This window comes from Pituophis catenifer, unplaced genomic scaffold (assembly GCF_029215685.1).
Source record: "Pituophis catenifer annectens isolate HBS135680 unplaced genomic scaffold, rPitCat1.0.hap2 SCAF_1, whole genome shotgun sequence".
NCBI lineage: Eukaryota > Metazoa > Chordata > Lepidosauria > Squamata > Colubridae > Pituophis > Pituophis catenifer.
The window spans coordinates 32345942-32359824 of record NW_027256881.1 but is presented as its reverse complement, the minus strand read 5'-3'; the positions used below and the strand labels follow the sequence as shown (position 1 = coordinate 32359824).

At 32.9% G+C, this 13883-nt stretch overlaps 1 protein-coding gene across 1 annotated transcript in view; it reads right to left on the bottom strand.

Annotated features, from left to right (window-relative positions):
• CCDC88A (coiled-coil domain containing 88A) overlaps nucleotides 1–13883 on the bottom strand; it is a 74871-nt gene that overhangs the window by 20868 nt on the left and 40120 nt on the right. Inside the window, exons 12-19 of the mRNA XM_070932234.1 lie at nucleotides 12249–12393; nucleotides 11167–11351; nucleotides 10087–10224; nucleotides 7689–8759; nucleotides 5836–5963; nucleotides 4191–4332; nucleotides 2811–2987; nucleotides 851–1012 (exon numbers count right to left, since the gene is read on the bottom strand). Of these exons, the coding sequence (XP_070788335.1) occupies nucleotides 851–1012; nucleotides 2811–2987; nucleotides 4191–4332; nucleotides 5836–5963; nucleotides 7689–8759; nucleotides 10087–10224; nucleotides 11167–11351; nucleotides 12249–12393 (2148 nt within the window). The remainder of the gene's footprint in view (nucleotides 1–850; nucleotides 1013–2810; nucleotides 2988–4190; nucleotides 4333–5835; nucleotides 5964–7688; nucleotides 8760–10086; nucleotides 10225–11166; nucleotides 11352–12248; nucleotides 12394–13883) is intronic.

The window sequence follows — 13883 nt, the reverse complement described above, 5'->3', positions numbered from 1 at the left end:
AGCCTTCCTACTGCTCTCAAGTAGACACAAAAAAGTTAGATAAGTAGATATCTTGCAGAAAATTAGGAAGTTAGGGGGGAAAGGTATCTAACAGCATCTGGAATCTTACACCCTAGATAGATTAATACCCTATCAAACCATTACAAGACTGGTGACATACAGGATCTGAAAACAGTACGACTATGTCATATTCTGTGGAATGGAAGTATAAAGTCAGATTTCAATGAGCAGAGCCACTCTGTGGTCAGGAAAGATCATTAGTAAGGAGAAAGAATTGCATTGGCATAACATGGAACTTACAGAAAAAAACATACAATCAAATGTCTTATGTTAAAAGCAAGGTTGTCGCTATTAAGTGTGCAAATAGTCTTTGCTTAATGACTCTAATTGGGATTGCAACTCTGCCACAAAGCAAAACAATTGCTAAGTAGGAAATCAAGTGATTAGGATTATGCTTTAGATGGAAAGAGACAAAACTAATCACAGCTCAACTTTTGTTTGTCTCCTAACCATGCTTTGGAATACTGAGATGCCTACTTATTGCTCTGTATGTATTGAAAGCAATGGGATGTCACTGCAGCATGGGTTTAGGAGCTGCAGGCCTGCACATCAGAAAGATTGGAGAGAAATTTCAAGAAAGTACTGTAATCCGTTTGCATGGCATGCCCACAGCTCCTAGTCCTACACTGCTGATGTGATTGCATTGCTTTTAATGTGTAAAAGAGTAAAACAGGCTGTAAGGTTATTTTTTTCAGCACCATTGTAACTTTGGTCACTAAACGAGTAGTCTGTAAGCAAGGACTACCTGTAGATTGTGAATGGACAAAATATTTATATATGAAAACAGAACCTGAAGTTTCGCATTTTGAGTTTGCAGGGTTGTATTTTGCTCCTGTAAGGAAACAGTCTGTCTTTGAAGTGCTGTTATCTGAGCTTGCAAATTATTATTCTGCGTCTCAAGTTGCTTTAGCTGCGTTTTCAGGGCTTGCTTCTCTGCCTGCAGAGTTGCATTCTTTAGGAATGAAAAAAAAAAACCATATTAAATACATGTACCTTTTCAGTAAAACAGCAACAACAAAAAATCACCATTTTTAAAGTTCTGTATCAAATATTCCAAAATGGGTGAATTTTCAAAATTAGTAAGTTAAAATCACAAAATATAAGCATAACTTAAAAACAGATAATATTTAAGTTAAAACCCGCATTTCTATCTATAACTATAGAGGCATATTTAAACAACACAATATATAATTGAGAGCCAATGATTAAGGAATCAGGGTAGAAACTGGGAAATCATGAGTTCTATTCCCAGCTTAGGTACAAAACCAGTTGGGCTGACCTTGAGTGATTCACTTTCTCTTAACTCTAGGAAGGAAAGGAATGGCAAACCACGTCTGAAAAACCTTGCCACAAAACTGCAGGGACTTGTCTGGGCAGTCTCTGAAAATCAGATTCAATTGAATGCATGGAAACTAATCAAGGAGAGAACCAACCTAGAACTAAGGAGAAATTTCTTGATAATTAGAATAAATAATCAATCAGTGGAATGACTTGCCTCCAGAAGTTGTGAGTGCTCCAACACTGGAGGTTTTTAAAAAGAGATTGGACAATCATTTTTGTCTGAAATGGTGTAGGGTCTCTTGCTTGAGCAGGGAGTTGGACTAGAAGACCTCCAAGGTCCCTTCCAACTCTGTTATTCTAGAAGGAAAAAAAGTGCAGAAATGTTGCCAAGGCTGGAACTGCAACCAGCCTGTTCCAATCTTAGCAACAGTTCCGCAGTCTTTTTTTCTGGCCAGCTTCTCTGGAGCAGAACAAGATGAAGAAATTGTATGCTCCATAAGGCTGCTTCTCACTAGGAGGCCTGCAGGACCCAGACGAACTCTGCAGCAACCTGATGAGTAAAGAGTGTTGGGAGATTAGGAAAGGAACATCATGCCTGAAGCTCAGTAGAGCCCTTAATTGACACCGAGTCTGACCAAATCCCACTTTCTAAAAATTTTGGACTATAATTATTTAAAGACTATTAAGTGATCTTTGAAGCACTGAAGCACTGAACCACCCGGTGAACATTCGTATGGCCAGTGATGCAACTAACAGGGGAAATTAAAAAAAAAGGAAAACTACAAGAATTTAAAAATTAATTTGCAGCATAAAGCAAAATTAAGAGTTGGGATTATTTTATTTTTTTAATGGACAAAGGGATCAGAAGTGTTTTAATGGATTTTCTTTATATAAATTTCCTTTAAATTAATTAAATACTACATACTTCCATGGGGAAGTGTTTTGCTAGGGTTCTGATTGATGGACTCTTTTAAGGACAAAAAAGGATGATTGTGAAAGGACATGGACTGCAGAATACTGAAGAAAGAAGAAAATATAAATTTCTTCTTTTTTATGTTTCTTCATTTTGGACTATAAACTATGATAAAGATGGCTACTACTAGCTAAAGAAGGGAAAGAAAGAATTGTTGATTGACCAATCTGCTGGGATAACACCTGAGAATTTACAAAGAATGTTTGAGAAATGTGAAAGGCTGTAATATAGAGGAAAGACTGGTGAATTTGGAAGAAAAATTCAGAGGAACGCATACCGCTTATGCAGTAGTCAAAAGAGAAGTGGAAGAATAGGAGGGAACTATGCTTGGGGCATGCACACTGTAGGCCTGCATCTAATTAAAAACAAATTAAACAAAGCCCACACAGCTCTAGAAGATTTTAATATGTAGTCTGTACAAACATATCACCTGTGTAAGATCCACAAAAACCATGAAATGTTTAACAGTTTCTAGTAAAGCAAATGATTTACTTACATTTCTTTCAACTTCAATTAATCTATCTTTAACCTTCAAAAGTTCTCTAGTAGTTTCCTGATTATCTCTTTCCCATTTAGTGACAGGCTGACTTTCTTCATCAAGTTTTGAAGAATAACTCTGTACCATTTTCTCCTCCTCTTGTCTTTGCTTGAGGGCTTCATAATTCTTTTTCACCTAAAGATAAATTAGTTCAAATTTTAATATAGGATTTCATTATTTATTTATTACATTTCTACTATATTTTCCCTCAAAAAACTATATACTTTTAACTTCATAAAAACCAGTTGAAGGTTAGGTTGTAAGTCAGGCAGTGGTGGGTTCTACCAGTTTGCCCTGGATTGGGTGAACCAGTAACGGCAGCAGTGGGAGGCTCCACCCACCCGCACGTCTCTGCGCATGCACAAAGCATCACACATGCCTGCAACCGAACTGGTACCGACCAAAATTGAAACCCACTACTGAAGTCAGGGTAAACTGATTGAATGGAGACTTGAACCTAGGTCTCCCCAGTTCTAGTCCAATAATCTGATCAGTATTAAGGCAGCAGGAAAATTATTAATTGTCTTTATTTCTATAACAGCATCTTTGCTGTGAACTGCAAAAATAAACAGGATAAAAATGCAAATAACAACCTGATCTGGAGATCTGTCACATTATTATAGAAATGCTGAGAATAAGATTAAACACTTCTTGTCACTACTTCTTGTTGTAGAAAATACTGCATGCAAATATTTAGAATTTCCTTAGCCCATATCAATATTTTTTCTAATGATTGCATTGTTAATTATTCCATTATTTCATTTATGATTCATCAAGTACCATACAGATCAAAGCATGTTCAGACTACAATCCTATACCCACTATTTGGAGTAAGCCCTACTGAACAAAGATAGAATTTGGCTTCCAAGCACACAAAAGAACTATACATTTAAATATTCTTATGACTCAATAACTTTTAAACTATATTTTAAATGATCTATAAAATTCAAGAATTAATATTAATACAAATAGAAATAGTATGATGCAAAAATTAATACTATCCATCATTTTTAGAGTAATTGGCAGAGTCAATCAAGTAGAGTGAAACCCTTGCAAGAGAGGCAGAAAGAGTATAGTGAAAGGCATTTTAGTGAGCTAAGACTTAACAGCTATTCTCCCTCTTTCCTATTCTGAAAAAAAGGAACAGTTTAACAGTGGAAAAGTACAGGTTGTGAAAACTGTATTTTAACAACTCTTTTGCTTTCAAATTAGCAGTGTTTGTAAATAGGAGACATTTTTAATTTATGAATTTGCAGTTTAATAAGTGTAAACTTTTTATGAATTTAAAAATAAGTTGCTGTTATATCGCAAGACAGATGGGAACATGTTTTAACTTACTATCTTAAGCTCTTGGCGCAGCTGTCGATTGAGATTTGTTGATTCTTCTAATCGAGCTTCCAAAGCAGCAATTTTTTCTTCTTTTATTTCAAGTGATTTCTTCAATGTGGACTCTAACCTTGACTCCAAAAGTTTGTACTTACTGTTTAATGAAACAATTTTAATGAAGTTCTCATTATCAGTAATTCACTTTAAATAATTCATAACCTTTATGCCAACTTAATGAATTTGAAAATGCTAACCTGACAGTTTTGGAACATTTATCTGTGTGAAAAAAAACATTGTTCCCAGATGTCAAGAGTATGCATGTGTTCAAAGCTAGACCTGAATCTAGTAGGGCCAATAATTTTTTTAGTCACAGTCCCAGTATTATAGAAATATGAATACCTATTTTCATATTTCATATTCCACAGTGGTGCTGCTTTTAATCTGTTCTGGTTTTAATATTGTTGGCCTTTTTTTGTACTATATATTACAGTTTGATTACTGTATTTTGTTTGTTTTCAAGGCAACAATTGCTTTATGATGTCTAACATTTTGTTTGATTGTTTTGCATCTGACAGTTATAAACTGTGAATCATGGCTTTGGAGAGAGCATTGCTGTATATAAGTAATAGAATACATGTATTTGTAGATATTTATACCAGAAATAAAATTGATACATTGTAAAAAATGCAACCATGGTACAAATGTCTTATCTACCATAAATTACTATATAAATCTACTATTTAAATGTTAGTAAATTGTCTTCTATTCTCCTAAACAATACACTGTAATTACACTTGGAGGAAAAATGCTTAAAATTTCATATTAGCATGGATCCTATTTAACCTGACAATATAAACCATTCAGTCTTAAATAAATTTCCTCATTCCACTTTATTTGTCTTCTGATCCAATCACTAAATTTGCTTTCCCCACACTTCTCTCTGACCTAATTCTACAGTTGTTAAGAGCTATGGATGGAACAAATAACAGAAGATATATTTTAAAATAGGAAAACCACTGGTATTTTCTTTAAAGCTCCATATTGAAAGTTGTTGCAAGATATAAAATATAAAGCTGTTTAACTTAGAGATAAAATATACTAAATCTCCCATGATCATTATGTTAATCACTGCTAATAACCGACTATAGGACCAATTATTACTCTCAATTGACAGAAGAGCTAGTCAGAAGCTGAAATTCTGCCTTTCTTAATAACCTTTTCCCTATTTTCACAGGTATATCTTTCAAGTAAAGGATATACATACAAATGTTTGTACGCCACTGGTATTACATTTGCAGATATTGCAAGCTAAGGATAATCAAAATTATTTTCAGAGGTTGTGCTTCTTCTGCCTGAAAGATATTATCTGAAAACAATTTTCTTATTACTAAGCTCCAGAATCTAAATTTCTAAAACCATCACCATTTTAAAAAATGTGATACATTTTTCATTACCCTGCACAAACACCACAGAGCAACTTCATTTCTTTATTAACGTGCAGCAGTTCTTATGATAAAAATATAAGAAGGTGACTGAAAGAAGTGCCTATTTTCTCAGCAAGATATGTGAGCAATAGAACCTTAAAAAAACAACAGGGTAGAAATATCATGGAGAGTTTCCATCAATCTAATCCAGAATGTCTTTTACATATTCATACCTGTCATCAGTACTCTGCTCGTCATGTAAGAGACGTTCCTTGTTTAAACCTATCTTTTCAAGTTCATGTGTAAGTTTTTCTAAGTCATTATTCATCTGCTGTGTCTTCAGTTTTTCATTCACCAAATCCTTAAAACAAAAGAATGGACTGACTATTTGTTACAAGTTATAACAAAAGAGGCACAGTTTTTCAGAAAGTGATTCCTAGAAAGGCTCCTGTACAACTCACAGGAGTTTAAACAGTACAAAATCTGTCAAATTTGGAGATGGATACAGAAAAGAGTCTTTCAAATCACCTTCATTTCTCTCTCCCTCTCCCTCTCCCTCTCCCTCCCTCTCTCTCCTATTACAGTACAACATTGAGATCTAATAGATCAGGAGTTCCCAACCCCTGGGCCATGGCCTATTTGGAATTGGGCCGCACAAGTGGCTGGTCAGAGTGCGCGCATGGAGCTCAAATTGTGTGAGCAGCCTGCCAGCAAGCACTTGTGTGCATGCACGCCAGCCCGTTGCTTTTGCAAGTTGAGTTCCCCTCTCCTCCCTCCCAGCTGGGCTGCTAAGCCACTAAGCTGCTAAGGTTGGGGACTGCTAATCTAAACTATGCCTATGCTAAATCGTTGTTTTCTAGTTTTCCTTGTACTGTATTCCTATATGTTCCTTTAAAATAAAAACCTAGTTCATGTTTTCAAAATAACCCAAACTTCTTTATACATGGAGAATTCCAAATGAATTCAGTTTATATTAGATAGAACTAACTTTAAAAAATAATTTATTTCAAATGAAATCAAGGATATTGCAGTACTATCCTTTTCACTTTGGAAGGACAGTTACTGAAGCTGAAGCTCAATTATTTTGGCCACCTAAGGAGAAACAAGGACTTATTGGAAAAGACCCTGATATTGGGAAAGATTGTAGGCAAAAGAAGAAGAGAATCGCGGAGGATGAGATGATTAGATAGTGTCACTGAAGCAATTAATATGAATTTGGGCAAACATCGGGAGACAATGGGGATTGGGGGTGGCATGTTATGGTCCATAGGGTCGTAAAGAATCTGGCTCAATTTAGCAACTGAACAACAACAACAAAAATCCTGTTCACTACGGACAAAAAAATCACCAGTATGGTTTTCTAATGCCACTGTGTTTTAATTCAATATATTGTTTAAAAAAACTAACTCCATTATTTCTTTTTATTAAGCACAGCAGGATGATGTTTGATTAATTGGTCTCACAATTAAGTAGCTTTTTTGTAATGTCGATCAGAATAGATTACAATATAATTTTCACTGTTTCTATTATTGTTTTATAGCAAAATAGCTATGACTTCAGGATAAAACAAAGTTGCATACCCTCTTTGTCAATTAACTAAGTGCACAATGTTAGGAAGCAATAAGAAACCTGAAAAAGCTTGGAGGAAGCTATTAATTTTGAAGGGAGACAACATATATATGTCACAAAAGAGTCTTGGAGAAAGTGATTGCTATATGAAAGAAATATAGTTAGGTGTCAATTTATTCCATTAAAAAAATCCTTTCAAGAAATGCCTAATAGCAATAAGTAGCTATGGTGTGGAAAGAACCAAAGTACAAGTACTCAGAGAATTGACACATCTAATTAAAGAAAAAATATTTATATAATATATGGAAACCCATAAAATAGTACAAACTTAGAGTCTCAAAAGATTTAAACAATATTTCTGAATCTGAGTTTATAAAGAGCTTTTAACAGTCTAAATAAATTAAAATACAAATAATTTCTGATTAGTAAATTATTGTGGAAATAACATCATATATAACTAACACATTACAGCTACGTTCCTCTTTCTGAGAGCATATCATGAAATAATGAACATTACCTCACGTAATGTGACGAGTGTTTTTTTGTCAATGGTAGCTCTTTTTACAAGCTCTTTATTTTCCTTTTCCACTTCTTTTAGACGAATAGATGCTTCTTTACATAAACCAATTTCTTTAAAGAGTGACTTGTTCTCTTTTTCCAGGTGACCTATTTTCATATTATTTTCTTCTAGTGTGCTATCCATAACATCTGCTTGTTGCCTGAGCCTTTTATTCTCTTTCTCCAGCTGTTTCTTATCTTTTTCTAGCTGGGTTGTCTCTTGCTCCAAAAGTTTATTCTCTTTTTCTAATTTTTCTAAACGTTTACTGGAGATTTTGAGTTCCTCAAGATTTTTTTGCAGGGTTTGATTTTCTGACTCCAGTTCTTGTAATTCACTTTCTAGATGTTGAATCTTTTTGTTATTGTTTTCTAGGGTTTTCTGCAACCTTTGATTTTCTGTATCCAAGCCTTGATAACTCACTTCTAAACGTTCTGTCTTTTTAAAGGATGTTTTCATAAGATCCAGGCTCTTCTGTAGCTGGCCTTTCTCACTTTCCAGTTCTTTATTTTCTAGTTCTAACTGAGCCATCTTAATGTTGGTACTCTTCAAAGATTCAACAGATCTTCTGAGTTCTAAGTTTTCTTCATCAAGTTGTGCATTCTCTTTCTCCAAGGACTCTAATTGAAAGCTGAGATTTTTCAGACTATCTAAAGTCTTTTTCAGCTTTCTGTTTTCAACATCTAGACTGGAATTCTCTTGTTCTAAAGAATCAATTTTTTCACATGTAATTTTTAAATTAGTAATTCTTTTCTGTAATAGTTCATTTTCTTTTTCAAGATGATGAACTTCTTTCTCCAGCTCATCCACTCTTTCTCCCCTTTCTTTATAATGTTCTAACTCTTTTTTCATTTGCTTCTTTTCAAATTCTATTTTACTCAGTTTGCTGCTTGTCTCCTTGATAGATTCATGGAGAATTTTATTCTCCTTTTCAATATCTTTTACTCTTGCTTCAGCACTGATTTGTGAACGCTGTCGAAGTGAAGTTACAGTTTGATTCAAGTGATCAATTTCCTGTTCCAGGATTTTAATCTAATTCATTGAAATGAAAAAAACAGTTTAAATCAGCTATGGGTATTTTGTATTTAGTTAATATAAGAGTTCTAAGAGTTAAGATTTGAAAGGATGCCTTTTACAGTCTAAATTATAAAACTAAGTTTTGACCTGCAGTGAGGTAAATATATTATTTTATTACCCTATACCTATTTCAATTCAAACATTTCATTTTCAAATCTGTAGAGGGCAGGCATTTCAAGAAACCAGTGGAGTTTTTCCTTAAGCATTTTATCAGTTTAATCAACAGGAAGGTTTCTCTTTCATAAAGAATGAATGTCAGAGAGCTAAAATATTGGAAAGAGGACTTTTTTTTATCAAAAATTATAAGAGTTTGGCTTACTCTTTAACTCTTTACATTTTGCAAAAAAAGAAAAAAAGAAAAAATCTGGATAAAAACATTAGGCAAATAAAGTTAATTATATCATCAACTCAAATTATTTCGTAAATTAGTTAAGAAAAAAGGCTTGAACTATTCTGTTTGAAGAAAAACCCAATAGTCACACTCTTTAGGTATAGTAAGCAAATTTTCTGGACAGATTGCCTCCCACTTTAGAACAAATTAAATCATTTGTTTCTTCAAAGAATATACATGTATTCTAGTTAATCTGATATCAAAGAGAAGGGTTGCCAGCTCATAGAAAGGCTAATCATTAATGCATATGGTTTCTATCTCTTGCCTTCTTGTGTACTATATGGAAAAGGCTAGTTCTCAGGAAACTGACAATTTGAGATTTAAACACAAAGACATATAAATAATAAAAAGAAATCAAAACTATTCATATAAAAACCACAGTAGGAAAACTAGATCAATATTCACTTATTTTATATAATTTTCTAAAATATATGATTAATATTGCTGATAGAAATCTAAGACCAATGAAATATCTGCTGATTTCTTGAAACTATAGCATACAGGATTGCAACAACTAGTGGTATTTATAATCCAAAACTCTCTCAAATTATTTTAAGGATTTATTTAATTTTTTAAAAACATGAAAGAAATCTCAAGGAAGAATTGTAATCATTCATGACATTTCAGAATGAGTTTGCCACAATCTTAGAAGATTTTGCAATATTGTGAGGTTTAGGGAACAATATTTGTTTTTGTTCTTGAATTCTGAAAATATAGAATGTTGTTGATCGCTGATATTATAGAGACAAGAAGTTGTACAAAAATCATTCTCTTCTACTTATGACAGTTTCTGTTAGATTAAGTATATTTTATAAAAATACCAGAGAATATAATCCTTATTATTTAAATGCACAAACCTCAATAAAACAAATATCTGTGTATATTATGTACCTGTCTCTCTGAATTTTCTCTCAAAGTTTCAATTGTTTTTTCAAGCTGTGCTTTCTCTTTCATGAGATCTTTGCAAAGATTCTGACTACTCTGATGACTCTGTTTCTCTTCAATAAATTCATTCTTCAGTCCTTCCAGCTGTAGAGAAATTAATCAAATTTAAATTATGAAGTGAAATTTTTAAATGAAAGCATATAGCTTTTTGAAGGGACAGATTAAATAATATTTTCCTATATCAAAAGTCTATCAGAAATGAAATATTAATAGAAGAAAAATTGCATCCAAGATTTTGTGCCATAGGTTATTCCTTCATTAAGAAAAGGTCCTCAAGGAGTCTTCCAACAGAAACTGTCAAACGTTTCAATATACACTACTTAAAAAAACAAAAACATAAAGGATTGCTTTACATAAAATCTTTTGTATTTTTATTATCACATTAAAATTTGATATAGGAAAAAAGCAAACATACTTATATTTTTCTGCTTAAAAATTATACTTCTTTCCATAAGATGTAGCAAAAAGATTAGATTAAATTAGATTAAAAAGAGAATTTTAAAGAGAGAGATCAGGATAACAGGACCAGGATTACAATGCCCACAAGTATTAAAAACTGACTGGGGCTCTATTTATCCATATCTCACTTTTAATTTCTCTCTCATTCACTTTGGGACCTTCTTTGTATTCAGTTCTTATAAGCCTCTATCACAACAAATATTTACAGATTCTGTTACTTACCTTCACTTCCATTCATTCACCTGTACACCTCATGTGTTCTCTTCTCTATTTTCTCTCCAAAATTATATATTAATGGAAAGTCCTAATGAATGTCATTTACTTACAAAAGAATCAGTACTAAAATTCCTCCCTCGCAAAAATGAAATATTATTCCACTAAGACATCCAATAAAATTGACCAGATTTCTACTGACTAGAGTATTGTTATATACAATAGAATAAACAGAAATGGGCAGAGGCAGTATGGTAGCAGCATTGTTCTTTGGATATATTTGACAAAAGCTAAATTTATAGAATATCACTTGTATGTAACAACTTTCTAACAGAATCATAAAATAACTGATACCTTTTTATTTAGCCTTTGATTTTCTCTTTCCATTTTCATTAGTTTTGAGTTATTGCCTTCTACGGAACTCATTGCATGTTGTAATTCTTCTACTGTTTTTAATAACGTTTGATTTTCCATTTCTAGTTTCAATAATCTACTTGATGTTAGTTCATTCACTTCATGACCAAGTGATTTCTGTGGCACTGTTGAGTTAAAATGGAAGATAAAAAGAATAAATTGCCCTTTTGTTATCTAAACTACTACTCATATAAAATTAGAAAGGGCAGAACTGTATAAAGAAAAGAACAGAGCTTCAGCTACTGTTTTCTTTTTTCAAAAACAAATATAAATACTAAACCTAAATAATTACTTTAATAAATGTTTTTCCCAACCTGAAATTGAACCTCAAAAGTATGGACCAAGCATCACAACTTTTTATTAATAAAAATATAATTATGAAGATTATCCTGAATGACAAATATTAATATGAGACTATCTATTGATAGTCTGAAGCTGCAAGTTTATACAAAATCAAGAATGTGCAGAATTTTGCTTAATTCTGTGGAGTAAAATATACAAATTACTCTTCAGACGTGACAACATGGAGGTCAATATATATACAGTGAAAATTAAAATAGATTGAGACATTTCTCTTTTTTGGATAATGCACTACTTCTACTTAATAAACCCTCCGTAAAGCATTTTCAGAAATAGCTTTACAAGCTAAACAAGATCAATAATGTACAATTGGAAACTTCATTTAATTTGCTGTGAGATTGCCTGCATTCACTTTCTTGGATTCCATTGCATTTCACATTTGAAAAAATATTGTTTAGAGGCATTTGTTCAAGATGGGCAGATATAAAAATTGAAAATAATAATAATAATAAATAAAATAAAAAATGCTAATAACAACCAAAACTAGCAGGCAGCAAATATTCCTCTGAACGAACCAGTCTGGATATTACTTTTTTCAAATAGCTATGTATTTGAGTCCCCTGAAAGAAAATTGACCAATATTTGAACCAGTCTTTAAAGAATCTGAATGTTAAAACTGCTCATATACTATCTGTACAACAAATAAGTATAACTTTAGCTACCTTCAGAAATTTCTGATGATCTGTTTATCTGTTCAAGTTCCCAGCCCAAATGTAGTGATTCATCCATACTTTGCTTCTGAGCCATTTCTAGTGACATATTTTCCTCCATAAGTTCCTCAATTTTCTTCCGATCCATATCACGTTCCTTAAAAAATAGTTTCATATAAACTTTCTTTAAAACCTCCTCTTGAAAGGCAACCACATGTTTCAGTAACCAAATTTTAGCCTAATGCTACTACCTGAATCTTCTACTTTTATTAGTGAAACTACAAGTTATCGGCAGCACAAAAACAACATAAGTAAATCTAATGCATACATACAATGTTTCTACAGATAGTCCTCAACTTCAGACCATAATGGAAACCAAAATTTCTGTTGTTAAGTGAGACATTTGTTAAGTGAGTTTTGCCCCATTTAATGACTTTTCTTGCCACAGTTGTTAAGTGAATCACTGCAGTTGTTAACTTAGTAGCACGTTTGTTAAGTAAATATGATTTCCCAATTAACTTTGCTTGTCAGAAGGTCACAAAAGGTGATCACATGACCTTGGGATACAGCAAAAGTCATTAATATGAAACAGTTGCCAAGTGTCTGAATTTTGATCACATGATTATGGGGATGCTGTAAAGGTTGTAAATGAAAAGCTGTCCTAAGTGCCGTTGTAACATTGAATGATCACTAAATTAATTGTTGCAAGTTGAGGACTACCTGTAAAATATAAGGAATTATGACATTAGGAAAACACCCTAAACATTACAAAACTATTTAAATGGTTTAAATATTAGTATTTATAAAATGTTACGTAGTTCAATCAAACAGGTCACTGTTGTATTTCCAGTTTGGTAGAGATGGAAAAAAATCATAATCTGAAGTTCAGGTCAGCTTCAGCCACTCATAATATTATAGGTAGTCCTCAATTTACAACATTTGTTTAGTGACCGTTCAAAGTTTCAATGAAGTAAAAAAAGTAACTTGATTGTTTTTCACATTTATGACCATTGCAGCATGCAATTTGATCAAAATTCAGACACTTGGCACAATTGGCATGTATCTATGATAGTAGCAGTGTCCTGGAGTCATGTCATCTGATCAACTTTTGCAACCTGCTGACAAGCTAAGTTAATGGGGAAGAAAGATTCACTTAACAAATTTTAAGTTAGATTCACTCATTTAAAAACTGCCATGATTCACTTAACACTGTGGCAAGAAAGGTCATAAAATGGGGCAAAATTAACTAACAACTGTCTTGCTCAGCAACATAAATTTTGGACTCAGTTGTGATTGTAAGTTGAGAACTACCTGTGCAACATTAAAAGGGTGGTTTTTAAATCACTTTCTATTTGCTATTTGAAAAGAAAAATTATTTTGAAAGAAGCCATAAAGGTTATTTTCTCCATCAATTCTTTTAGTCTTTAAGTCATTAAATGCCATTTTATTTTATTTTTTTCTGCAGGCAGTCCTCAGGTTCTGACAGCAATTGGACCAAACATCCATCATTAACTGATTCAGTCATAAAGTGTGACATCTCACGACTGCATTACTTAGCAACTGCAATCCAGTAGTCCCAATTGCCATTGTAACCCCAGGACCGTGTGGTGTTAGTTCTTCAGCAGGAAGAGGCGAGAGTCCCAAGTA